This window comes from Gastrolobium bilobum, unplaced genomic scaffold (assembly GCF_033153095.1).
Source record: "Gastrolobium bilobum isolate Gb01-03AN ecotype WA unplaced genomic scaffold, APGP_CSIRO_Gbil_v1 utg69057, whole genome shotgun sequence".
NCBI classification, from domain to species: Eukaryota; Viridiplantae; Streptophyta; class Magnoliopsida; order Fabales; family Fabaceae; genus Gastrolobium; species Gastrolobium bilobum.
The window spans coordinates 73,702-101,155 of record NW_026895406.1 but is presented as its reverse complement, the minus strand read 5'-3'; the positions used below and the strand labels follow the sequence as shown (position 1 = coordinate 101,155).

Here is a 27,454-nt window from a genome sequence, read left to right as displayed (position 1 = left end):
TTTGTGGCACTGTTTTATTTGATGCACGGACCAATCAAAATAAAACATTTTTTCTAATGTGTATGGAGAAAAGATAATTTTTTTTTTAAATACAAATATCAATTTTTTAATAGAAATTATTGATATACTAGATGTACCGAAAATGCTCTCCATATTAGGATCATCGAAGCTAAAATTAAGACCGTTGCTTTTCATGTAGGCTCACAGGCTTTGTAGGATTAAAGATTATGCCTACTTGTCTATAGAAATCTATCAGGTTGTGTGATGTGATACGTGTTCATTAATTCAAACTTTCTCCTTGTAGGCTTTGATTTTGCACCTTGTGCTTTCATCTATGATTGAAATTGGGAAATCGATAATTGATTTCGAGTCTACTTTGAGACAATTAAAACTTTAACAAATATGTATATGACAAATTATTTCAGTTCGTGTGTGCCAATTGGATGGGGGGAAAGTTGCAGACATGATCACCCATACATGTTTAACCGAATTCCAAAAATAGGAATCTTCTTAGTATTTACATCGGATTCTAACTTTTTAAGTGTTAAATTGCCAAGTTCGAGAGAACAAGAGGTTTATGTGCCCCAAAGGTAAAGTTGGCGTCTGGAATGCACGGACCACCCTTTTCAAAAAAAAAAAAATTGCATGTCCGCGGTGTGCTTTGACACACGTTTGACATGTAATCAATATTTCGACACGTTTTGATACATGTTTTTGACACTCGGTCAAACGCTCCAACACGTATTTAATATGATTTTTTAAGGTCTAAATTTTATTTTATTAACTAAAAATGAAAAAATAATTTATAAGTGAGTTTTTTTCTATTATGAAATTTGATATAAAAAATTAATAAAGTATGAAAAATTATTTTTGCTTTATATTTATGTTATAGAATTTGAATATTTGATTGGTTATATGACTTATTATGGACTATTTTATGTATTAAATATATATTATATTATATATATTAAAAATATTATTTAATATCAAAACATGTTTTAACATGTCGAAATAAGATATTTTTTAAAATTATCGTGTTCTATGTCAATGTCGATGCACCATAGGTCGGCGTGGTTAATACGGATTAGCCCTTTTTCTAATTTTAAATTGAAATTCAAAAAAGTTGCATTCAACAATATGGCTACAATTTTTTATTTTTAAAAAAACATAAGAACCATGAGCATCATGGAATGGAATTAAAAATGAGATAACGGCATGATGGGACCTTTTTCTCATTCTGCTTTTACCTGATCTGTTCCTCACCTCATCCAAACCAATAGAAGAACCTTTTGGAGCAATCTTTTTTTCTTTCTTTCTTTTTTTCACTCTCTCTCTAAAGAATGTTTTCTGAATACGAAGTTGAATTGACATATCTCTTTGTTTCCGAATGGTTAGTGGAGCTAGAAGAAGAAGCATGGCTACTTTTGTCTTTGTAAAAAATTCAAATTTCAAACGGCATGTTATAAGTCAGAATCATTAGAAAATACCCAAACCTCCCTCCCCCAGGATTCAACAGATGCATAGCGAGCAAATAAATAAGGCTAAATTTTTACTTTACGGAACGTTTGGTTGAAGAATTCTTTTTGAATACTAGAAAAATGTAATTACTAAAGAAATAGTTGGAAAATGAGTTTGGTAGGAAAATATAAAAAAAGTTGTTTGGTTGAGTAAAATATTACTGAGAAAAAGTTGTAAGTTGTACTGTGCATATATTACTTTTTGCCATTTTCACAATTTTCTTTCAAATAACACGTTGAAAGTTTCGTTCTTGTACAACGAATATGTTGCTTTTTTACATACAATTGACAAGTCTGGGGAAAAACATTTGATAGGTAAATTTTTTAATCTCTTCTACCAAACGGGGACAATCGGAAATGCTGCATTCATTTAACTGGGGAAATTTTCAAATATCTCAAACCAAACGCCACCTTAGTTTTTAAAAAATATAGAGGTCATTGTTTTAATTTTTGAAAAATTTAAAATAAAGAGTCTTATAATTTTATAAGGGGAAAGTATATTATAACAATCAATTAGTGTTACTATCAATATTACTACTCATCAATTTTATCGTTAAATTGATTATGTGGATCTAACGATTATATTTATTTCCACCTTTATATGATTATGATTTGTCATATTTAATACAAAATAATTGACCAAATCTATTATATCATTACTGAACTAAACTATGCCCAAGTGGCCAAGTTACTACTACCGGTCACTTGAGTTATATAAGAAGAGAATAAATCAATGTTTAAAAATCTGGCTCCAACAGGATCAAAAAATATTAAAAAAAATATATTTTGTAAGCAATGAGATTCAAATTTCAATTTCCTTATTTAAGGATAAGAAGATTTATCATTACATCACTTTTATTTGTTGGATATAATGTTCATAAATTAATAGTTATTATATATTATTTTATATTTTTGATTAAGCCCGGTTGAACTACTGACTTAGTACTCTAGTATCTCCACCGAGTTGATGACCAATCTGAGTTTTAAAACACTACAATAAATCTTTATTTTGAGCTCTTGAAATTTGCGTTTTTTATTAATTCGTTATTGAATTTTACGGAAATTAATTCATCACTGTTAGTGGCAATAATGAAAAGCAAAGAAAAAAAATTCAATTTGCATATACTGACAACAATTAATGGCAACCTATTCCTTTTATTTTACACTAATAACACAGTAAAGATTAAATTCTCTTACTTTTAACAAGTTCAACAACTCCTAAACTCACGAAATTCCCATATTTATTAAGTTACATAATTTTTCATTTTAACATAAAAAACAAATAGAACTAATTATTTTATAGCGACAAAAATACCAAAAAAGAGAGGCAATAACCCAAAGATAGTAATAACAATAAAAGAAAAGCATAATTAGGAGTAATTGGCCAATTAGGAAGTTGTTGGCGCTTATTGCACTAGGAGGAGGACCAGCTGTACGTAGTGGCATATTGGTAAAAAACCAGAGAAAAAATGTCGTTAGTGAAACATTTTAATAATTAAATTAAATTAAAAATAGTAATAATTATAATATGCAATGAATTGAAGATCTAAGTTTGGCATCCAGGAAGTCCCCAATTTCCCTGCGACGACCCCAAAAATAAGAAACCAAATCTCAGAAAAAAAAAGAGAGAGAGAAAGAGAGAAAGAGAGAGCGAATTTAGGTGATAACAGACCAAGATTTTAGAGAGAGAAAGAGGAGAGAGAGAGAGAAGCATTATTAATGGCGGAAGGGAAGGAAGAGAGTAAATCTAGCGAGGAAAGTGTGAAACTGTTCGTAGGGCAAGTGCCGAAGCACATGACGGAAGATGAGTTGCTTGGAATGTTCAAGGAGTTCGCGTTGGTTGATGAAGTCAACATCATCAAGGACAAAGCCACACGCGCTTCTCGAGGTTCCCTTATTTCAATTTTCAAATCTCGCATTCTCCGCTCTCAAATCTCTTCCTTTTTTTTTTTTCATTTCATTTCCAACGTTCGTGTTCTCTTTGCCACATGGCACTGTCTACTTTCCAACAACCCTAACTAATCTCGCTCGCGCCTTTCCGTCGTTCGCAGGTTGTTGCTTCGTGATTTGTCCCTCAAGGGAAGAGGCTGATAAGGCCGTCAATGCGTGTCATAATAAGAAAACGCTACCTGGGGTTGGTGTTGCAATTTTTCATGCTACTCTTTAAATTTTTATTTATTTATTATTATTATTATTTTTTCCTTTTAGTTTTTATGATAGTGTTGAAAGTGATCCCTTTTTATGGAATGGTATCAATGGCTAGTGCTACTATATCAGTTACTGATGCTGACGACTACCTAGTAGTAATGAGTGTCTTAATTGGGCAAGAACATGTGTCTAATCTGAGCAATTTATGTGGTTGTACTTACTATGTTTGGGTAACTGACTCAACTCACTCTCACAGCTTTAAAGTACTTACTTGAATTTCATTTTTATTTTTTTTATTTCTTCCTCCGCGGTGTTTCTCATTGTGGTGTATTTTCTCGAGTCCTTATTGTATTTGTAAGTATTGATATTGGTCACCGGAAGCCTCTGGGTCAAGTTTTGATTTTGATGGGAATGAATCATCATCTATCATCTTAGTGTCTGTGTGTGTGCTTGGTGTGAGCGTCTGCAAAATTGAATTTAGATAATCTTGATTTTGGTTAAAAGTAAGTTTAGAATCAAGTTGTTTATTTTTGGAAACTTTTTATCTCAAAAGTAAGCTTAAGTAACAGAAAAATTACATTTTTTTCACTTTTTAGTCAACCGTGAGCTTAGAATTTTAGTTGAAAACAAACAAACGTGGTTTGTTTATTTTTGGGTCAAAATCACGTTTCTGGTGTCTAAAGGTACATTTAAGGCTTTCCAATGCTAATCCAAACATGCAGTTAGTTATTTTGGTTAGTCTAGATCTGACATGTAGGATTCAGTTATGAGCCCCACTTGTTGGGCATCACAGGGCTGGGATAAATCGTATAATATTAAAATTTTAGTTGATTTTTTATTTTATTCTTAATATTTCATTTAACATTAATATCGTTGAGGTCTTCAGTCTCCAACCTTATTAACATCAGGAAATAGAACAGAAATGCAAGTGAATGGACAAATATAGATTTTATAATGTATTTGATGACCGTGATATATTTTACTCCTTATACTTTTAAGTATACATTCAACTAATCAATTTTTTTTTATAAATTTATAAATATGTTTCATGTAATATAAGCAGATGCATCTTGTAATTTTCTTTCATTTTCAAAGAAAGGGTTATTATAGTTTTTTCACCCTTTAACGTTGACAATTTAAACATTTACTAGCATAATCAATGGTTCCCTGATATCCCGACACTCTCATTTGGGATCTTTGCCCTTGACATACACAAAAGTTTAATTTCTCTACTTTCTTGCTAATTGTGGATAAAAATTGGGTTGACTGTGCAACTCATTCGTGTGATTAATGCAGTGGCTGCATTGACAAATAAATTTCTGGAAGTTCATGGAAACCATATCTGAATTCTGAAAGTTCCTTCTTAGAAATCATAGGTTGAGTTATGCTTATAGCCCTTAAAGTTGGAAATGATGGGTGAAGCTGCCTGCCGCTTCAGCAACTATTTGTATCACATTCCTTATAGTTGACATTCATTAAGAGATAGTAGGAATAGAAATAGACAAATTTTATGCCTTGAGATAAACTATGAATCCTCTGATGAGATTGAACGGGGAAGACCCTTTAAATTAGTACATAGAATAGAACCTTGCCCATAAAAACAGGCTGTTAGAGATTTTGCAAGTAGAAGTCAATTATGTAATTATTGAATAAATAAAAGATTATCAAATTATGTATTAACATGTTAACTTTGACATGGTTGTGGTTTGGAAAACATGTTCATGAGCTATGGAATTTATGTTTATTATTTTCAATCCACCAAAAAATATTTTTTTTTTTAATGGACTTTTATCTCAGAAGATGTTTCTATGCATTTTTTTGGATTTTCTGACCTAGGAATTGTATTAAATGGAAGATATCCTTCTAGGTCATGCTCCAGTTTCTGGTGGTCACTAATATTAAAATTTGGGCTTCTGCCTACATGATAAATTCTGTTTGTTGATTATTCCAGGTAGTTGTGATCTAAATATGGATAACAAAGTGAATATGATTGAAAATTTTGATTTCTTGATTATCCAAAGCCTTCCATGGAGCACTAAAGTAATGATGTTATGCATGTTATTGCTTTAATAACCATGTGATATGATATTATTCTCATTCTGATTTGGAAGAATCTTTTGTTTTTTCTTTGGTGTCCAATTCAGGCAGCTAGTCCATTGCAAGTGAAGTATGCAGACGGGGAGTTGGAAAGATTAGGTGCAATATATTTTTTAATTTAATTAAAAAATTTGTTCAACAGATCATTTTATGAGATTCATTCATGTACCGGAATTCCTATGTTATATTGAGGACAATCCTTGATAAATAATTTGTTGTTGTTATTGAAACCAGAACACAAACTCTTCATTGGCATGCTTCCAAAGAATGTTTCTGAAGTCGAAGTCTCTGCACTTTTCTCCAACTATGGAACTATTAAGGATTTACAGATTTTAAGAGGTTCTCAGCAAACAAGTAAAGGTGCTGATTTTACAGCTTAATCCTTCCTTTATTCTTTTAGGGATTTGGTGTTTCTTAACCACAAAGCCTTATTCATAATTCTCCCATTTTTTTGTCAGGTTGTGCATTTTTGAAGTATGAAACCAAAGAACAGGCTCTTGCTGCTTTGGAGGCAATCAATGGAAAGCATAAAATGGAGGTCAGTGTTTATTAAAACCACTACCTGAATTTTAACACTTTTTAGTTTGGTAGTAGCGGAGTTGGTTGTGTAATATAATGAATGTGTTCATAAATTTCATCTGTGAATGTATTTGAGTAATGGAGGGAAGGAGAGAATTAGATTTAATGTACACGATCGAACTATATTGTTAGCTGATTGATAATATTTAGCAATTTAGCGGTACAGTGTGTAATTTTGCTGGTGCAATGCATTCAAAGACATGGTTCTATAACTGAAACCCTGTCTGACTTAGATGGCATGATTAATCATTCATACACTAATGGACTATTTCAGATTCAGTAACATGTTTTTGGTTCCTTGTATGTGGTAGAATGGAAAAGTGAATGCCTTTAGACTCAATTACAATTTTAGTTGTAAATGGTGTTTGCAGTATTTTGGACCTTCAAGCGGCATTCAGCCACAAAATCCTGTTGGTGAGGGACGTGAACATCTAATCATGTTTCTCAGATTTCATATGGATGCACAAATACTTATTTTAATTTTTTATCCCTGTATCAATTTGGAAATCTAAGCCTGGTTTTGTTCCCCATATAGGTTTGTTTAAGATAATGTTCCAGTCTCAAGCTTGACTCATTATTTATAAGACAGGCTGGAACTGGATCTAAGCTTGGAAAGGGAAACTCAAGCTCTGGCTGTGATGCTTATTATATGTTTGCAATAAATGAGCCAAGCTGAGAAAATCCCAAGATAGGATTGTTAAACATGCACAAACACTTATGCACAAGTTCAATCAACATATATAATTATAATTATAATATATATGAAGGATGTAATATATATGAATCAAAGCTCGTGAACTTGCAAAACGGTGCCTAGTGGAGTTGCATCTCATTCATTCACAATCAATTTGATTAGGTTTTACTAAAAAATTACTATTCCTCTTGGCAACTAAACTTCAAGTTAGATTACTTGTCAACCAATTGGACCTTTTTTTTTATTTGTACTGTGAAATTCACTTGTTTTTGTTTAGTTGATATGTTCTCTAGTCATACTTGATGAAAATTGTTAGCGATATTGCTAACTTGACAAGTATATTAATTCAGACAACTGTAATCTGATATTTGTTTGTCTTCTATAGGGTTCAAGTGTTCCCTTAGTTGTCAAATGGGCTGATACAGAAAAGGAAAGACTAGCTCGAAGAGCTCAAAAAGCACAGTCCCAAGCTTCTAATGTACCACATGCTGATTCTCAGCACCCATCATTGTTTGGAGCCCTGCCTATGGGTTATGTTCCTCCATATAATGGATATGGTTATCAGGTTAGTTCTGTTGTAATACTCTACGAGACTCTTCAGTAGCATTTTGATTTCTTAATTCATGCAGTTTGTCTTCTGCATAATCATGTCATCCAATAAGAAATCATTACATTCATGCATTAATGTTGGTTTCCTCTCTAACATCTTGATGGAGATATATATGTGTGATGAATCTAATGATAATATGTTCTCCTGATAGGCTCCTGGGGGTTATGGACTCGTGCCGTACCGGTTGCCAATGCAGAATCAACCTGGTTTCCATAGTATGATGCCTCACATGAATCAAGGAAATGCATTGCGACCTGATCTTGGGCCCAATATGAACCCTAGAAATTATCCTGTGCCTCCTGCAAGTTATGTTGGCTCTTATCCTCATGTGCCAGGTCTGCACCATCCAATGGCATATCCTACAGGATTGATTAGTCCAGGTCCTATGAGTAGTTCTCCTGGGTCCATTTCACCTGCTGGTGGAAATAGTAACTCTGCTACATCTTCAGGCGCCAGCAAAATTTCCGGGGGTCAGGTCGAAGGTTGTTTATCTATATCTTATATGTTCTTGGGTGTAAATGAATGCATACATTTATGTATTTTGATACATGCATATTTATATTTTAGCACCACTCTTTCCATACAAGAAGAAAAGTTACTTGGTGATAGTTCTGCTTATTATTCTATTTTCTGACTTAGGACCACCCGGTGCCAATCTTTTTATTTATCACATACCTCAAGAATTTGGAGATGAAGAACTTGCAAATGCTTTTCAACCATTTGGTAGAGTTTTGAGTGCCAAAGTTTTTGTTGATAAAGCAACTGGTGTTAGCAAATGTTTTGGTGAGCCTATGCTTCATTTATTAACGAATTTGATGGGTTTTGCTTGGAGCTTGTGTTTGATGAGCTCCCATTTGCAGGGTTTGTTAGTTATGATTCTCCAGATGCTGCTCAAGCAGCCATTGGTATGATGCATGGATTCCAATTAGGAAGTAAGAAATTGAAGGTTCAGCTTAAGAGGGACAACAAACAAGGCAAACCTTACTGATGAAGCTGAAAAATGGAATTTTGTATAATTCACATTGTAATTCATGACCCTTCTGATGTTTATACAATTTGTAATTTCTGTAACATGAAAGTCCATTTAGACATTGATTATTAATTTATTGATTTTTCCCTCAGAACGCCTATTGATTGTATTATCTTTTGTAGTTTCATACAGGATTAGAGGATTAGAGGATAACCACGCTTTTAAGTTTTCACTTTTTATTTTTATTTTTGCTGCCATGCAGTGAGGGACTGAGGGGATATTGTTTACACCAGCCACTATATGTTGTTGAGCTTGAGCCTATTAGCCAATCAGCAGCATTATAATTTTTTATATTATGTATTCTCAGAGTGCTTCAAGGAATCAAATAAAACATAAATGTGCATAAAATAAATGAATACCAATAGAATAATTAATCATATAATATTGTGGGGAAAATGTTTCTTCCGTCACAGAATAATAAATTTATTTTCAATCATCCCAAAACGAAGTGTCATAGTGGATTTAACTTCGTTAATGCAATCAAACCTTTTTTAACAAAAAAATAAAAATAAAAATTACCATTTTAATTTTATTAGATAAAATGTGTATATGCATGTAGTTTCGGGATTTTGGATTAGAAATAAAGGGTATTTTTAAAATTTTATATTTCTCTTTGTATTATAAATTTTGCTGAAATACCATTTGTTTTTAATCTTTTTAACTCTATACCTACCACCTTATAATTTTAAATTTTTTTTCTTGAATATTCTTTTTTATTTTTTGTTTTGATAAAATATAACAAATATTTGAAGTGAATCACAATAATTATATGGTAAAAACTTAAAATGTATTCAAATACGATTGTAATTGTATAATAAAGCATATTTTCCATGTTATTTTTTAAAATTTTCATTTAGTAATAAATCTTATTCATAGTTGTAATTTTTAAATTACTAAATGGGTAATGAATAAATAATAATCTGAAAAGAAATCGTTTTTTTTTGTGCTTAGAAAAAAAAAATTCTGTTTGATAATACAATTTCTTTTTATATCAAAGGAAAAAGTGTGTATTTAATAAATAATGTATTTTAATATTGATAATACATTCTTCCAATGTCTGTATTTAATAAATAGTATGTCAGGGAATAAAAAAAAATAAAAAAGTATTTTTCATTTACACAATTTGTATTTCGGCCCACAAATAAAATAATCCGATTTTATCAAATACTATTTATCACCATTTCTATTCTCCAAAATAAAAATAAAGAAAAAACATTTCTGGAAATGTTCTTCACCATTAGTCTGAATGACAGAGGAAGATTCATTTACTACCAAAAAAGTTTACAACTTTTACAATAATTTATAACTGTTGGATTGGCAGAAATCGACGGTGATTAAATTGGTTGTAAGAGTTGTAAATTTTTTTGGTGATAAATGGATCCGTTCCCTGGTATGACAATGAGAAATAGCTTTGTAGCACATATAAAACTATGAGATACATGTTTGATATATTATATGATACAAATTATCTCGTACAATACACACAAAACAAACAGATAAAATCCATTTTTTTCTTTCCCTCTATTTTTCTTAGTAGAAACATATTTCCCTAAAACTATAGAATAAAACTGAGTTCAGCCCATGAGGAATCAGAAAGAAATGCTCTCCTTATTTTATCTTAATCTAAAAACCTGACCTTCTAACTTCATTCTCCTTGGTCACTCCGTGACTTGACTTATTTATTCTGACACTATATAATAAATTCTTGCCTGCGCCTTTCAAGATGTAGCAACAATTTCCCATAATCAGGAAGGTTTTCTTTAATCACAGGAACTTGTTTGAAATTTTGAATCCACGCATGCAACCCAGGAAATTTGCTTGCCTCAATCGTTTTCATCCCCACAATTTCCTCCCAACCTTCTAACCAATGACCAAGGCAACCATATACTATATCCACCATTCCAATATTGTTGCCTCCAAAGAACTTCTTGTGCCCTAAACCTTCCTCTTCCATGATTGTGAGAGTTTCTTGTGCTTTTTTCATTGCTCTTGCTCTCTCTTGTTCATCTTCAGTGGGTCGGAGAAACAGTGTAGAAACGATCTAGAAAACAAAATCATCAAAACACCATTAATTAAAATACAAGATGATTCAAACTTAAATAAGAATTTCAATTTAGAGAATGATATGTAATAAGATAAAAATTAATTTGTACATAGAAAAGACATAAAGATTAGATTAAATTAAATTACATTACCGAATCCTCTCCAAACTTAATCCAAAATCGAGCTAAGGCTCTCTCATGGTTATCTTTTGGAAGCAATGGGTTCTCAGGCCAAGTTTCTTCGATGTATTCAAGAATCACACTAGACTCAGCAATGGCTTTGCCTCCATGAATAAGAACAGGGACTTTCTTGTAAACTGGATTGGATTGCAAAAGTAGCTGACTTTTGTTCTTACTGTCTTCTTCTATGTACTCATAGGTAATGCCCTTGAACTTTAGAGCCCATATCACTCTATGTGCAAAAGGGCTAAACGAAAATCCTAGTAGTTTGACATCAACCATGGTTTCTATGCACTATTGAGCAGGTGCAAGATGGAACTTAATAATGAGATTGATCTTTTCTTGGACTAAGAAGTTTCAAAGTCCAAAACATAGAGGGAGAATAAATCATGAATTTTATTAATTTCATGTTAAAAGGAGATAAGAAAAACACAATTATCGAAATATATGTAAAAGAAAAAATTTATATCATGTAATATGAGAATAATTTTTTTCATGAATTATACCTATTTTGCCCTGTACTAAGTTTTGGTGTGGTGTGTATACATCGGAACAGTGACCAAAGTGTTACTGTTGACCAAAAAAATTACCAGACTGCCACACTAATAGTAAATTTTGTCAAAATGCCACGTGACATATTGAACTACACTGTGTAGCGAAATATGTCACATGACATTTTGACAAAATTTACTGTTGACATAACAGTTTGATAATTTTTTTGACCAACAATAGCAAAATGGTTCCCGTTCCGTATACATCCCCATTGATTGAACTTATCGATTGTTGACTATTATTTTCGAACGTCAGTGCTCACGCCATCATTATAGTGCTCTTTCATAATAGATAATACACAAGGTTAGTTCCATGGATAATGTAATACGTGTTACACTGTCATTCCATTATATACTATTGCATCATTAATAGTGTTTAACTATGATAATAAGTACCTTAAAATCAAATAAAAAATGAAAGTAGTTGGCATACGTCAGTGACTCAGTGTGCACTTCATTAATAATGAAAACATTGTATTCAAAATAAAACGTGTCTCTGTTATAGCTGGCGGCAAAGAAAGCATAGGGCTTTTCTTTTGATAGGGTTTATTTTTGGTGAACAAAAGAAAATAACTATTTCAAGAAGAATTCTAGCAGGGCAAGGATCTTAAGTCAGAGAGTCCTCAACTGATCGGTCTTTTGTTAGGAGTAAAAGGACTTTCAGTATTGTTACCAAAAAAAAAAAAGACCTTCAGAGTAAACAAAGTTCGAGTGGAGCTTATTCCTTTAACGAAACTTATTTCCTTAATTAAAGATATTGAATTCGAAATGTCGAATTATCATTATGCAAAAAAATATAAGAGGTGTTTGGAAGAGCAATTTTTTTTTTACTAGGAAAATATATTTACTGAGTAAAGGTGAAAAAATAATTTTTTCTGGAAAAGTTAAAAAAAACTATTTAGTAGACTAAAATATTACTATCTAAAATTATTACAAATTTGAGTTTGTTGGAAAAATCAAAATACCACCACCAAGATGATATTTCTAAGTGGACATTTTCCTTCATTTTTACATTACAAAAATTTTTCTATCAAATTTTTTTTCTTAGATAAATTTTTCCTACTCCATACCAAACATGATCATTTGTAAATCTCATCAACCACTTTTCCAGTGTTTTAAAAAAATTCACCTAACAAACACCTGACAACCGGTCTCAATTCGAGTCAGACAATACTTGAACCAATTTTATTTTTATTTTTATTTTTAAAAAAATTTCAGATCTGCGATAGGATCGGCCTTGAGTTGAGAGCTTCGTTAGATTTTAGGCCTCATATTAGTAAGACAAAGTGACTTCCACATTCGATCTATTTGAATCATTAGCAGATGAAAACTAATTTTATATTTGAAAAAGTTCATTGTCGAATGGATTGAATCACGAAATTGGCACCAATATTACATACCATAAAATTATTAAAATTAAAATACCATACACATACACTACTGCCGTATACCAGTTCATTCTATGACTCCTTTTCACAGAGTAAGCTCCTAAGCATTTTAAGGTAATTTAACATCAAATCAAACACCAAAGACTTTGACCATATTTGTGCCACCAGAGACATCTGAACACAGGCAGGAAAATGTCCACTGTTCCTTTGCTTTCTTTCGTGCCAGAAAGCGTCGTTTTGCTGCAGCCAGGCAGAGCATCTTGACTTCTTTTGTGAGGATCGGGCTTTGGTTGAGAAGCTGATGGCTCTTCAACTGAACTCTTTACTTCTACAAAAGGCTCAGTATTTGGCTTCATATCCGAGGGACTGATGCTTCCATTGGAAGGATTAGAAGTTTCACCCTGATCCCCAATCTTTTTCCGGGAAGACTCCACCGGTGAACTTGAGTTACCCAATGAATGTCGCATTTCATCTGATGCATCAGTATGCTGATGCCAGTTTGATGTGTCAGGGCTCACTTCCTCGTGTGTCTCTGGAACTCTATTCTTAGCCCGATGATCAAGTTTCCTCCCTTGAGCATCTTTTGCACCATAAAATCAAGCAAAAAGTCCTTCTTCTTGATAACCTATGCAAATATTAAAATATATGTCAGTTATTTAAAATAGAGATATAGGAATTAAACTATCAACAACATGCCGATTTAATTCAAAAATATACACTCAAATGAGGGAGAAACAAAGAAAGGAAAACTGTTAAGATTGTGATTAGAGAATAATATTAGTTAGATATAGTTTTATTCTTATCTTTCTTTTTCTGTTGTAACAAACCACGTGAAGTAGTGGTGCCTTTTTGTTTGGTTCAATTTGTTACAGTTTGTTAGGAGATTCTTTTTTTTTGCATTTCACTCTCTTGTGTATATATATCAGAGATACCTTCTGTAATCAACACAATGAATATACAGTTTTTAATTCTTTCTTCTAATAAAAACATTAGACTTTTAAAATCCATTACCAATCAATCAGGTTGACAAGAAGAGATATGAAAACATCCTAATGATTATGGGAAATTTAAAAAAGCAGAAATATACATCTTTCTATCTCCTCTTGAAGTTCGCACAGGCGTTCTAGCTCCATTTATCTCTCTCGTTCAGCAAGTTTCTTTCTATATGCTTCTGTAATGAATTTGTCTTTATCAGCGTAGAGATGGTCATCTTTGCTTCTCTCTTTGGCAATCTTTTTCTCATAAACAATCACACGATACTGTTCTCGCTCCTTTGCTTTTTTCATCAGATTTTGGATATATTTTGGCTGCATCACAAAGATTACAGGTTGATAAGTACCAATGTCATTTACCAAATAACCCAAAATGAACAAATTTCAACATCAGCTCTCACAAAAGTAAAACAAGAAAATAAATTTAAACCAAATTTACCAAACTATTAAAGAGGAATAAGCACATAGGCTACTTGAAACTCACTATCAACCATTTTCACCATTCTAACAATGTGTTTACTGTGAAGCTTCACTTTAAGAGAGAAGTTGTGTCCATGCATGTCAAACACCAATACCCAGATTGACTCTAACACCTTTATACACTACAGTACTCTTGGAAAGGTTAAAATATTAAATCTTAATATATCACAATCTTGATTTTATAGAAAAGATTAAACATTAGGCATATTTTAAGTACATTTCCATATGCTACTTGATGATCTATCTATCTATCTATCAATTAAATATACCTATCAAGTATATGATTCTCTACAGAGCTATAAACATAATACAATGGTCGTTCCATTGTAATGTTTTCATAAAAAAAATGCTTAAAACTGCAACCATACCTTTCTCTCTTCAAGATCTTGTACCAGTGGACGAGTAACTTTCTCTTTCATTTTGTCATAGACTCCATCATAATCAAATATGGACGGATCTTCTTCCAAGGCTTTCTTTTGATGTTCCTCAACCTTATAAAGTAAAAACCAAACCAAAAGTAAGATCATAATGTAAACAAACAAATACTATGGTCATAATAACAACCACCAGATCAAAAAGTATAAAACACCAAGGAAGCTATTAACCAATGTCAGCTTAGTTGAGAGTTTTATTCTTGCTAACCTGCAGAGCAATTTCTCTCTCAAGGTCATTTTCATCATCATAATTAAAGTCAAAAGTGGTGGCAAGGGAAGGACTAATTGGCTGCTTCGCAGGTCTAAGGTTCAAGCCATACAGGCATACTTGCCCATTTCACCCTGTCTTCTTCACTACAATTTGAACACAAAGTAAAGCATCCATTACTTGTATCATTCCAATTTCATTTGTATCAAAAAAGCAAGCTTTGATCATTAGAGAAACACATTTAGAATAAAATTTCAACAAGAAGCCAGCTACTAGCAGCTCAAGCATCAGAATATAAGTAGAAATGTATCGTGTGTCCATAATTTTCAAGTTGCAGTAATAACAAAATAAATATGAAAACATCAAAGGGAGATAATCATTAACAATATTTCATCAGCGTCTAATGGTGAACACATAAATTTCGAAAGTTGATAGTGTACAATACAAGGTTTTGAAACCATAGGGATTTCAGGCAAGTTCAATAAACACGAGTAAAGTGCATTTTGAGCATTGGTACAAAACCCTCTCAATTCAAATCACATCGTCCACGACATTGAAGAAGGAATTACCTCGATTCTGTAAAAATGAGAGACTTCGCTTTTGCGTTAGGGCTTGAAAAATCTCTGTTCAAATCGTGTCTTTATCTTTGAGCTAAACGGAAGAGGAATACATAGGCCCAAGATGATGATGTCCACCCAATAAGAGCCTGGCCCAATACAGTTTCTTTCAATCCAAATAGCCCAAGGGCTATGTTTGCTTTCGGATATAAAGGATTTGGTTGGCTGATTCATCAAAGTAATATTATTTTAAAAATATTAAAATAATATAATTTGATCTTTTTTCATAATTTTTTAAAATTATATTATATTGGTCAATCAGTTTGATTTGATTTGATTTTTCATTTTTTTTATTAGAATATTAACTAAAAATTAAATTCTAAACTAGAAATAATTAAAAGATTTATCGTTTGTCTTGTCACAGGAAATAAAATTATTTCCAGGAATTTCAAAACTATTTTGTTTGGAGGGTTAGGAAAATTAATGAAGGATGTTTTGATAAAATTCATATAATAAATAAATAAACAAAAATACCAAAACACCCTTAGTTTTGAAAAAGATGAAAAAGAGAGAGAGTTTATATACCATTGTTTAAAATTTTAACGATATAACGAAGAAGAGTTTCCATTCCTTTGTTTATAAGTTTTTCTAAGTATATATTAAATGAGAATGATTGTAGGTTTATTATTCTTATATTGTCCTCATTTTAATACACTAACCCCAATTCAGATAGAAAGAAAAAATTATGAAATAAAAAAGGTATACAGTGGAATTGATTTTCTTTAGTTAAGTCAATTTTGTTCTGTTTCATTGGCAATCTAAACATTCAAATGCTTGATCATGAGGAGGCAAAAGATGCATATTAATTTAATAGGCTTGATCCAAATCCTATTTATTTATTTTTTTATTTAAATATTTAATTTTTTTGAGAAGATAATCGTAAATAGCTACCTGATCGCAAAATTTTATCCTTTAGAGTAGAACTATATATTCAAATAATGTTATTGCATTCGTATTAATGAATTTATGTTTGTTATAGAAATTAATATTGAAGTCAAAGGAAGGAAAAGAAAAATAATAATAACCAGTAGAAGTCAATTTATACCGTCTTAAGAAATACTCTTCAGAATAAATTATAAGTAAATGCTTTACTCATTTAGTCATTACTTGCGGGCATAAATCACGAAAATCAGAAACGTGTTTTATACATCTTAGGTTTCGCTGATGACAAAGACAATTGCGCACACGCAAAATAGATGCATGTTGCCACATGCCTGCTACAAAAGTCAAGATTGACGATTATGAGAAATATTGTTCTTTTTATAGAAACGAGTGGCCACCCACCAACGTTGGTCCCATTTTGTTAATTTTTTCCTAACACAATTCAATGAACAGATCCATGTTTCATGTTTGAAGTTTTACTATCATTTTTTATTTTCTGAAAGCAAAATGCTATCTACATAATTTTTGGATGACAAAAATAACTTCCCATCTCTTATTTTTATTTTCATGTGTAATATTACTCTTCTTGTACATCAAATAAAAATGGAGCTTAATTCACACATGTAAATCAACTCAACTATGATGATTTTCTTTCAATGATTATTTCATTTTTTATTTTACAGTTCTAAGGTCAAGTTCAATTAATTACCGTGAATCATAGGGTCTCTTCATTTTGATATACCAGCTACCCTGCTGTCTCTCTCCAGAGGTAGCTTAATTCCTCATCTTGAACCTTTCTCTTCCCTACTGGTGAAATTTGGAACTGAATATAAGTCAAAAGTGACAAAAGATTTTTCCAAGTTGGCTGCCTTAAATTTCATGCAGCCCATAACGTGTATTTGCATCCCCATTATCCAACACGGAAATCCTCAGATCATGACAACAACATAAGCCAACATTCCAACCTAAGGTTGGAGAATGTCACAAACAAATTACTACTTTTGTTTTGCCTTAATCATCATCTCTTAATTGTTCAACTCCACCTAACAATATCTAATTCTCAAAAATTTATTAACACTAACAAAGACTAAAAATGCAGCAAATTTTTGGGACTCAGGTAATTTCTTCCAATGGTTCCTAGAAACCAAATTCATGAAATTTGGAAAAGGTCATACATTGATCCCACTTGACACGAGAAGCAAATAGAGTCAAAATCCATCAGGGAGGGATTATGACTCCTTCTTTTTTGATTTTTTTTAAGAAAAAAAATCTTTCTTTTTTTATTAATTTTTTTTTTTTTGGTAATCAAAAAAACTTTTTTTATTAATCTCATTTACTTGGGCTTCTTCTAGAAGAATGTTGGAACATGTGTCCCTATTGAGATTGGAAAAGCTAGATGCAATCCCTCTAGAAACCGTGACAAACTTGAGGGGAATCCTTCTCCTTTAATAATGACCACTAACTACTAACTAGTCCCATCTGGTGGAGGCCAAAGTTTTGAAAGATCCCCATCACTGTCATAAAAATGTATCAAACAAGATATTCCAAGTTTACTTTTTCATTTTACTGTTGATAAAAGTAGCTAGGAGATGCCCTTATATTGTATCTTGTCCAACAATTGCAGTATTTGAAGGCATAAAGTGCAAGTTTTGCCTCTTGTTGCTGCAGGGTCCATGGACATGAAGGACCCTTTTGATGTCTCTTCTTACATGCTTCTTGAGGTCACTGGTGACTCTGAAGCTGATTGTAATCCCATTATGGGTGAACAAGCTCATGAAATTGATAGAGAAGATGATGATGCTCAATCTTGCAGCGATGATAATTCTGAGACTTGTAATGCTTCTGAACTCAATGTATTTGATGAGTCTTTGAATGCTGATGATGAAGATGAGAAGAAAGTTGATGGTTATGGAACTTCATATTGTGAAGATGATGAGATGCAAGAACACCATAAGTCTTGTGTGTCTGATGATTCAGGTCAAGAGTTGGTGGATGAGATGGAAAGAAATAGGCTGTTCTGGGAAGCTTGTTTGGCATCTTGATTCTATTTGTGGGGATTTCTTTTCTGAATCACTTTTCTGGATTCCTTAGTATCCCATAGGAGATTTCTTTATCTTCGCCAATATTTATTCTTTAATTTTTAGAAAGATGGGGTTGATTAAACGTGTCTAAAAGATAAAAGCTTTCAATTGTATGTATGCTTAAACTGATATGTTCACACCACACATTTTATGGTTTCTTTCCATTCAAAGGTTCATATGTCATTTCTGCACTTCGTTCCATTATTGATCACGGAATATGTATATATACACTGCAGCATCATCATAATAATTTTTTATGCAATTGTTTGGCATGTTATCAATGCTCCTATCACTTCTTATCATCCAATACCTTTAAGTGTAGCTTAATTATGTGGCATACACTTCTAATAATCTTGTTGCAGAATTGGTAGCTTCAGTTTTCTTTTGAAATTCAGATGATCACCTACCACGTTAAAGAAGATTCGGTAAAGTTAGGTACTGTTGAAAACTCCACTGATTTTCTGACTTTTAGCTGGGGAAGACACGGTGCTCACAGCAGGAAAAGTATTTGGGTTTAGTTTGGCCCCACTGACCCAAAACCCTCCCATCTTGAAGAATTTCTGAAGCTTTTAGTGAAAAATAATTGCAATGTAACGTGTGATCTTAGAATAATTGAAAATCTATTCCTGCCCAACTAACAGCTTTGCATTATATATTGTCAGGTATGATGGAATATTCAAATTTCACTATTATTCAATGGCATTTTGTCTCTAACATTAAAAAAAGGTATTTGGTCAAGTTCCTAATTTACTCTAAAGTTACACAGTAGTTGACCCTCATAAATGTTTTTCTATTGTTTTCATTCAACCAAACTTCCAAACTGAAGAGGGTGTTCACACTGCCGGTTGAGAATAAAAGGTGATTTCAATGTGAAAGGGATTCAACATGGAGCTAATTTACTCTAATCTTGTTAGCATTGTGAAAGGGATTCGACATGGAGCTACAGTGATATAATGTGGAATCAATCAAATTTTGATCTTGCACGGTATACATAGGGTGTGCATGACAACCTTTCCGAAATCAATTCTTTTTTAATTTCTGCTCCCGGGAGCAGAAATGAATAGAAAACTTATTTGATAAAATCGGTTTATATTTTTGTTCCCGGATGAACCGATTTATTTTTTGTGCTTGGGAACAGAAAAAAGAATCAAAAAATTTCTGTTTTTTTTGTTCCCGGGCACAAAATGAGAAACACTTATATCTCTCAATTACTTTTCACTGCTACCATCATCATCACCACCACCACCGTCACCACCATTATCACTGCCACCATCACCAACCACCATCGTAGTCGCTGTCATCACCACCACCACCACGACTACCGCCATCGCTGCTGCCGCCACCATGTCCTCACCATCACCATTGTCGCAACCACTGTTGTCACCACCGCCACCACTACCATTATCATGCCACCGCCACCGCCACCGCCACCATCATGTCATTATCATCACCATCATCGCATCCACCACCATTACCACCACCGCTGCCGCAACTATGCCACCATTACTACCACTGCCGCTGCCACCACTACCATTATCAAGCCATTGCCACCGCCACCACCATGTCATCACCATAACCACCACCATCGCCACCATCGATGCGGCCACTGATGTCACCACCACCACCTCTACGTCACTGCCATCACCACCACCACCACCATCACTGTCACTACCATCACCACCACCATAGCCGCAACCACTACTGTCACCACCATGCCACCATTACCACCGCCGCCGCCACCATCGCTACCATGCCCTCACCACCACCACTACCGCCACCGCCGCCGCCACCACCATTACCACCACCACCACCACGACGCCACTATTAGACCACCACCACCACACCATATGAAAAGGAAAGTGATGATCCGAAATTTTTTTATGATTAATAGGAATATTTTTTATTCTATTATTTGTTGTGTTTTCAAACGCAATTCTCATTCTCGGAATAAAAATAAAACATGTTATCAAACACATTTTTTTTCTCAGAAACTGTTCCAAGGCACAGAAATAAAAAATAATTGTTTCTTTTCAGAAATAGTGTCAGGGAACAGAATGGTTGCCATGCACACCTGACCATTTTATGCTAAACCAATCTCCCTAGATCCTAAGAATTCATCAATGCATACAACTTCCATCTATGTGAAATTCGAAAATGTATGCAGCTACTACTTATATACCATCCTGATGTATCACAGTTAGAACTGTCCAAGTACTGGGACATACTGCAGGATCAGGTTAAATTCAGCCCTAAACTGAACATAACCACCTCACAATCCACAACAAGCAAACACTTCCTACTCCACGTACTAACTAATTTACACAAGCAACTCTGCTTGTAGAGACCAAATCTAAAACAAGTTACATAAATGCTGCTTAAAAGAAGCTCAGTTCTTAACCAGATGCAAACAGTGGTACCAGTGAAATAGAATCTGTAAATTTATCCATCATCTCCACATCATAGGTGCCTGTACTTCCTATTGATGGACTACTTGTTCCCTCAGCAGTCAGAGTTGTTCTCGAATCATCTCCATAAGAGGAACTCGAGCATGAATTCCCAGTTTTGATATCAGTAAATGACATAGCACATTCCACTTTATAGCCAGAGCAATTCCTGGGGCTGTCAAACTCTTCTTGCAAATACCCTTCAGGTTCTTCTGAGAATCCTTTTGTGTTCTCATCCAACCACTTCAAGAGGCATTCCTCTATGTCATTTACAGATGCAGCCTCCTTCTCTTCCTCTTCCTCTTCATTGCTACGGCTGCAGTTAACATGATCATCATAATCTGACTTGTTCCCTCTCAATTCACCACTGATATCCATTTCTTGCTGACTGTCATACTCATCCTCAGATTGGCGATCTGATGAATGAAATGACATGGATGAATATCCTGCTGTTGCTGTTTCTTCACGTTCTCTAAGTGTCTTCAGTATCAAGGTCTTTAGTAAATTCATCACTTGGACCGCATGCATCAGAGCAGTTAGTGGATCAGACATCTGTTTCAGGAGACAAGAATAAAAAAATACGAATTAAGATTAAACGATTTCCCCCCTTTGCATAGTTATCATGTATATAAACGCTAACTGTAACAGATGATAAATGCGAATTACGCGATTACAAGCAAGTTTGCAACTCGTTCGGTTATAAATACTTCATATGTCTTGTGTATAAGAAGATAAAAGATGATATATGAACTGTTTGGGTGATGGAGATGAATATGTTTCCAATATAACAACATCTACGAGGCAAAGGTATGAACATAATTTCAATGGAGAGTTACTCTTACTATTGTTGCAGCGTAACGGCTCTGTCAATGGTGTGTAAAAGGTGTCTTTTTCATATAGGTGAGGAATATTCCCAAATGATAAGTGAAAGGATGAGCCATAACTATTTTTTTTTTTGAGCCCACTAAGTGTGAGGCAAGTAAGGGTTGCAATTGGGGTTGACACATATTACATAAACGAGTAGGGTTATATTGATAAACTTTTTTTTTTACAAACTTATAAACTACATTATGTTTGACCGGTAATACTTTATTCAAGAGTGTATTACCTGTCAGATATAGTATAGTTTGTAAGAGTTTGTTAACAAAAAGTTTGTAAATATAATTTTCCCCTACATAAATTTGAAAATAGGTCAAAAACTTTAATATGAATATAACCCATTTATTTTGCGAGTTGACAAAACACGGCATGAATAACCCACCAAATTCAAAGTGTGTCACTTAATATTTTAGTTGACCCGACAGGATACAACACGAATAACCTGTCAACCTCAAAGTATGTTGCTTATTATCCGAGTTAACACGACACTAATAACATGTAACAAAAAATTAATGAACATCAATTTCATGTTTGTGGGTGGACACACGACATACATGAATTTTTTCGTGTTAGATTTTGCCAACACAAACATAACACAAATTTGAAAATAGGTCAACACAAACATAAATATTTTATGTCATGTTCGTGACGTGTCAGCGAATCAAGTTGAAAATTGTCATCGAGCCAAGCACACTCAACTAGTGCATAAGGTGTGCTATGCATTGGGAGTGAAACTTTTTGTGATGAAGGTCTAAAAATTTCACTTTAAGGATGCAGGAACATAATTCTTTACATGGGGCCTTAGTAGTCGGTTCAATGGACCGGGCTTGTATGACTGGTCAAGAATAATAGACTATTCTATTTTAAGAAAACTCCATTCATTTACCAAAAAAAATAATGATGAGATAATTAACTTGTAAAATAAAAGAATAAAAGCATAAAAGAATGATTAATTAAAATAATTAATAACTTAAAAGTTTAAACAGAAAAATAGTAAGGAAGCATACCTGAGTCATATTTGGAGCAAAAACCATTGCAATATTTCTTGCATCCATCTTATTATACTCCTCTTCTTCTACAACATCAGCCATGAGATCAATAGCCCAGTTGAGCAAGGCTGACTCAGTTGGCTTTAGCTGCTTCACAAGGTGAACAGATTCTTCTTCTGTGTTGCACTGAAGAACTTGCTCTGGAGAAAGTCCATCTAGCACTCCTGAAGGAAGTTCTCGGAACCAAGCTTTAATTAGGCCTGCCAAGCAATGAACATCAATGTCATCTGGCACAATGCCCCTATTCAACTGGTCCCTCAAATGCTCCTCTTCACTGTTTTCTGGGTTTATCCGAAATATACCTTCAGCCTGAAAATTCATTGAGAAGAGACAACAAAGTGATAGTTAATTTCATTATCTGAAAGAGACTGCTTGCAAGGCCACAGTGCTATAAATGACAATATAGCATAAATTCGGTACCTACCTTTAGTCCTCCCTGTGAGTATAATCGCTCCTGCATTAGCAACAGAATAGTGGGGACACTGTTTCCTTTCGAATCATAAGAACACTGCATTGATTCTGCTGAGACGCCAAACACACTAACACTGCAAGTATTGACGATTGCAAATCACGTTAGAATATGGATAAAGATGTAATCGTGCTAGATAAGGAGGTTTAGAGAATAAGAAAAATTAGAAAAAGAAAAAGAAAACATGATTTAATAACTTTTCAAAAATTAATTGTAGCAAATGGCTCATAACTCCTAAGAAACAGTAAATAAAGATAGAATAGTACATAGTTCGGTGAATTTATACTAGGCATTCTAATTCATACTTAATTGTAAAGATCATCAATCCTAATCTAAGTTCTATCTGGAGCTAACAAAGCATACATTCCACATGTGTCCCAAACTCAAAAAAATCACAAGCTTCCCCATTTTGCAATTATAAATCAAAGAAACTTGCTTTAACTAAGTAGCACAACAAGGCTTGCATTCATGAGCTAAACGCAAAAGCCTAAGAAAATATGAGAACTTTTAAAAACCTATATTTCCGTTAGGTATGCTTTTCAGCAAATAAAGGCAAACCTTATTGAAGGATATATGTGCAACCCCAATGCTCTCAAGAAATGTAGAAGAGCATCTTGCCGTTAAACTGTTTACTTCACTAACCTTAAAATTCAGCTAAAAATAAAACCATGGCTTCTATGAAAGTCTTCATCTCTCTCTCTCTCTCTCCCCAACATACACACACAGAAAAACAGACCCACCAACAATAAAATCTCTAGGTACCAAACAAAAAAACAAAAAAAAAATGTTTTTTAAGCATTTTAAGCAAACCCCATTTTGAATGGAACAAAACCAAGTAAGGTATGATGAAAAAAAATGCAAAGAAAGAAGTACCTAGCACTGGGAACCCGACCGGGAATATCAACCTCTAACTCAACGGGAAGACCCAGAAAGCCATTGAAACGATCGAAAGTGACATGACTTATGTGCTTAACATTGGTGGGCCATCCAATCTCCATGGGATGCACGGCGGAGATGACATCATCAGGAGATTCAACACTGCAAGCCACCATGGATTTTCTGAGAGCCGCCAAGACAACCGCCACCGGTGAGAGCTGGTTTTGTTCTTCTTCGGTGACTCTCTCCATTCTCCTCCCCTTCTCACCACCGCATCCACCACCCTTTGTCACCATCACTGGCCCTGTCATTCTTATCTTCTTCCACACACACACAGAGAGACACAAACACAAACACAAACTCTCTCTCTCTCACTTGCTCTTCTTCCTTTCTCTCTCCTGCGCACGAGTAGAGACAGAATTCTTAAATTTGAGGATGAGTTTCCTCGTTTGCCAATGTGTTTTGTTGTGTTGCATTGAAGTTATTTGGTAGTTTATGTAGCTCTCTCGTGAACTTTAAACTTCAACGGCCACTTGTTTCAAATTTCGTTTTATATACTTTATCTACAGTACACCCTGTACTTTTTATTAACACAACCGTCACTCAACATTAATCTTCTAAGCAAATCTTAAAATGGATTTAACTAATCAGAATTTTGTTTGTTAAATCTTAAAACTGTATATGTAATAGCATTTTAGAATTTTAAAAATACTAGATTCTTATAGAAACAAAAGCATATCTAAGCTGAGGGACCAATAACGGAAATGAATTCATTAACATTAAATTTTTTATTATAAAAAAGTGGGGCCTATCTCATTTGCAACTTGCTAGTATGAGTTGTGAAAATAATGGCACATGAACTCAATAGCTCGGAGTGGGACATCAAATCCGTTAACTCGTTTTCTTTTAATACAAGTGGCTTATAATGGTTTGATTGGTCCACCAAAAAAGATGGAATTAAAGAATATCATTAAGCACATGTACTTGTATTTGATGACTGATGTGGTTGGTGCAAGGACAAATTACCAATTTCCAATAAATTATGGAAAGCAATCCCCTTCTCATACAGTGGAATTCGAATTTATGGAAGACCGTTACAAAATAAAGAAAGATGATTGTTTTTCTATGGGGACTTAGTGGGGGAGGAGCTCCTTGTTATGAAGGAGATTATTGTGATGGGCCTATAGCGGAGGATCTCATCTTTTTCTTTTTATTGCTTCATATTATTATTGGAGACAACTTTTGTTTGCCAACAAGTATTGGTCCTTTTTCACCTTATCTTAAATGCTTTATGAGAAGCGTGATGCACTAATTAACGTATCCGTTACAACCCTGTCGAAGATAAAAAAAAGTTGCGAAAAAGGTAGTATCTTGATATATAGTAGTAGGGTTGTGCATATGTTAGGTCGGGTCAGGTTTTTGTCCGACTTGACCCAATTTAGTTTTTATAGGTCAGGTATTTTGACCCGACCCGCTTTAATTTGATTCAAGCCAGGTTTGACTTGTATTAGATTTTGTTGAACTAGTTCAGAACCAGTTTGGATCTGACCTGACTTGGTTTCTGAAGTGAGTCTGAGTTGGTTTCTGAACTGGGTCAAATCTGACCTGACCCGTTTTTGACTTGGTTTTCTAACAAAATTTTGTCAAAATTTTTACGTTGCAAAAGACGAAAATTTCGTCACAAAATTATTTTTTCGTCAAAATTTTTACAAACAAAAATTTTTCTATTGAAATTTAGTTTCCGTCAAAAGTTTTGACGAAAATGATTTCTTCCATCAAAAGTTTTAAACGAAAAAAAGAATTTTGTCAAAAATTTTGACAGAATGTTTTTCGTTCAAAATTTCGATGGGAATGTGTTCTGATGAAAATTTTGACGGAAATTATTTCGAGGGAAATGTTTCATTTGAAACTTTCAACGAAATCTAGATTCTCTAAAGAATTTTGACATAATATTTTTTTCGTCAAAAAGTTTTTTTTGTCAAAAAAATTTACGGAAATTTTTTATAGAAATGTGTTTCGTTGAAAATTTTGATGGAAATTTTTTATCAAAAAACTTGTCGAAAATATTTAGTTGAAAATTTTCGATGGAAATGTGTTTCGCTAAAAATTTCGACGGAAATTTTTTTGTCGAAAACTTTTGCCGAAATTTGAAATCTATAAAGAATTTTGTTGAATTTTTTGCCGTCAAAATTTTTTGATAACGAAAATGTTTCCGTCGAAAAATTCCGCCAAAATTTGAAATCTGTAAAGAATTTTGATGAATTTTTTTGCCGTCAAAATTTTTTGAAGAAGAAAATATTTTCGTCGAAAACTTTCGCCGAAATTTGAAATCTGTAAAGAATTTTGATGAATTTTTTTGTCGTTGATATTTTTTGCCGTCAAAATTTTTTGATGACGAAAATGTTTCCGTCGAAAACTTTCGCCAAAATTTGAAATCTGTAAAGAATTTTGACGAAATTTTTTGGCGTCAAAATTTTTTGCCGTCAAAATTTTTTGATTACGAAAATATTTCCGTCGAAAACTTTCGCCGAAATTTGAAATCTGTAAAGAATTTTAATGAAATTTTTTGCCGTCAAAATTTTTTTTATGAAAATGTTTTTCGTCAAAATTTTCAATGGAAATTGTTTTGAGGAAAATGTTTCATTTGAAACTTTCGACGAAAATTAGATTCTCTAAAGAATTTAGACAAAATATTTTTCTGTCAAAATTTCTTATCGAAATAGTTTTGTCAAAAAAATTTACGAATTTTTTTTACAGAAATGTGTTTCGTTAAAAATTTTGATGGATATATTCTTTATCAAAAAACTTGACAAAAATATTTAGGGGAAAAATTTTGATAGAAATGTGTTTCGCTAAAAGTTTCGACGAAATTTTTTTTTTTTTCAAAAAGTTTAACGAAAATGTTTCTGTCGAAAGCTTTCGCCGAAATTTGAAATCTGTAAAGAATTTTGATGAAATTTTTTTCCGTCAAAGAATTTCGATGAAAATGTGTTTCGTCGAAAGTTTTTATGGATATATTTTTTTGTGAAATATTTTGACGAAATTTAGATTCCGTAAAAAAATTTGACAAAAAAAATATTCCGTCAAATTTTTTTACCGATATGTTTTTAGTCACAAATTTTTGCGAAAATTTTTATGAAAATATTTTCCATAAAAAATTTTGACGTAATTGTTTTACGTTAAAACTTTTCTTTTAATGTAATTGTG

At 33.2% G+C, this 27,454-nt stretch overlaps 4 protein-coding genes and 1 pseudogene across 4 annotated transcripts; 2 read left to right on the top strand and 3 right to left on the bottom strand.

Annotated features, from left to right (window-relative positions):
• Nucleotides 1-3,091: 3,091 nt before the first annotated feature.
• Nucleotides 3,092-8,769, top strand: LOC133309671 (RNA-binding protein BRN1). The gene is made up of 9 exons (XM_061510466.1): nucleotides 3,092-3,405; nucleotides 3,569-3,651; nucleotides 5,810-5,861; nucleotides 5,997-6,122; nucleotides 6,221-6,300; nucleotides 7,421-7,600; nucleotides 7,797-8,127; nucleotides 8,285-8,428; nucleotides 8,506-8,769. Exons 1-9 carry the CDS (start codon nucleotides 3,237-3,239, stop codon nucleotides 8,631-8,633), a joined length of 1,293 nt encoding a protein of 430 aa, XP_061366450.1. The 5' UTR covers nucleotides 3,092-3,236; the 3' UTR covers nucleotides 8,634-8,769.
• Nucleotides 8,770-10,098: 1,329 nt separating this feature from the next.
• LOC133309677 (probable glutathione S-transferase) lies at nucleotides 10,099-11,262 on the bottom strand. The gene is made up of 2 exons (XM_061510470.1): nucleotides 10,871-11,262; nucleotides 10,099-10,716 (listed from the first exon to the last, which is right to left on the bottom strand). The coding sequence occupies exons 1-2, from the start codon at nucleotides 11,177-11,179 to the stop codon at nucleotides 10,366-10,368; spliced, it is 660 nt and encodes a 219-aa protein (XP_061366454.1). The 5' UTR covers nucleotides 11,180-11,262; the 3' UTR covers nucleotides 10,099-10,365.
• A 1,576-nt stretch (nucleotides 11,263-12,838) lies between these two features.
• LOC133309708 (uncharacterized) lies at nucleotides 12,839-15,271 on the bottom strand (annotated as a pseudogene).
• Nucleotides 15,272-18,122: 2,851 nt separating this feature from the next.
• LOC133309701 (uncharacterized) lies at nucleotides 18,123-18,491 on the top strand. Its single transcript, XM_061510499.1, has one exon. It carries the CDS (start codon nucleotides 18,123-18,125, stop codon nucleotides 18,489-18,491), a length of 369 nt encoding a protein of 122 aa, XP_061366483.1.
• A 2,227-nt stretch (nucleotides 18,492-20,718) lies between these two features.
• On the bottom strand, nucleotides 20,719-24,558 carry LOC133309825 (rho GTPase-activating protein 2-like). The gene is made up of 4 exons (XM_061510668.1): nucleotides 24,245-24,558; nucleotides 23,327-23,447; nucleotides 22,861-23,211; nucleotides 20,719-21,526 (listed from the first exon to the last, which is right to left on the bottom strand). Exons 1-4 carry the CDS (start codon nucleotides 24,556-24,558, stop codon nucleotides 20,924-20,926), a joined length of 1,389 nt encoding a protein of 462 aa, XP_061366652.1. The 3' UTR covers nucleotides 20,719-20,923.
• Between the last annotated feature and the right edge of the window lie 2,896 nt (nucleotides 24,559-27,454).

Coding starts and splice junctions, on each gene's coding strand:
- LOC133309701 (XM_061510499.1), top strand. CDS start 18,123: ATGGACATGAAGGACCCTTTTGATGTCTCTTCTTACATGCTTCTTGAG.
- LOC133309677 (XM_061510470.1), bottom strand. CDS start 11,179: ATGGTTGATGTCAAACTACTAGGATTTTCGTTTAGCCCTTTTGCACAT. Junction 10,717..10,870: donor TTAAGTTTGGAGAGGATTCG/GTAATGTAATTT, acceptor TTTGTTTTCTAG/ATCGTTTCTACACTGTTTCT.
- LOC133309825 (XM_061510668.1), bottom strand. CDS start 24,558: ATGACAGGGCCAGTGATGGTGACAAAGGGTGGTGGATGCGGTGGTGAG. Junction 23,448..24,244: donor GGTCGGGTTCCCAGTGCTAG/GTACTTCTTTCT, acceptor CAATACTTGCAG/TGTTAGTGTGTTTGGCGTCT. Junction 23,212..23,326: donor ACTCACAGGGAGGACTAAAG/GTAGGTACCGAA, acceptor ATGAATTTTCAG/GCTGAAGGTATATTTCGGAT.
- LOC133309671 (XM_061510466.1), top strand. CDS start 3,237: ATGGCGGAAGGGAAGGAAGAGAGTAAATCTAGCGAGGAAAGTGTGAAA. Junction 6,123..6,220: donor TTCTCAGCAAACAAGTAAAG/GTGCTGATTTTA, acceptor TTTTTTTGTCAG/GTTGTGCATTTTTGAAGTAT. Junction 8,429..8,505: donor TGGTGTTAGCAAATGTTTTG/GTGAGCCTATGC, acceptor TCCCATTTGCAG/GGTTTGTTAGTTATGATTCT.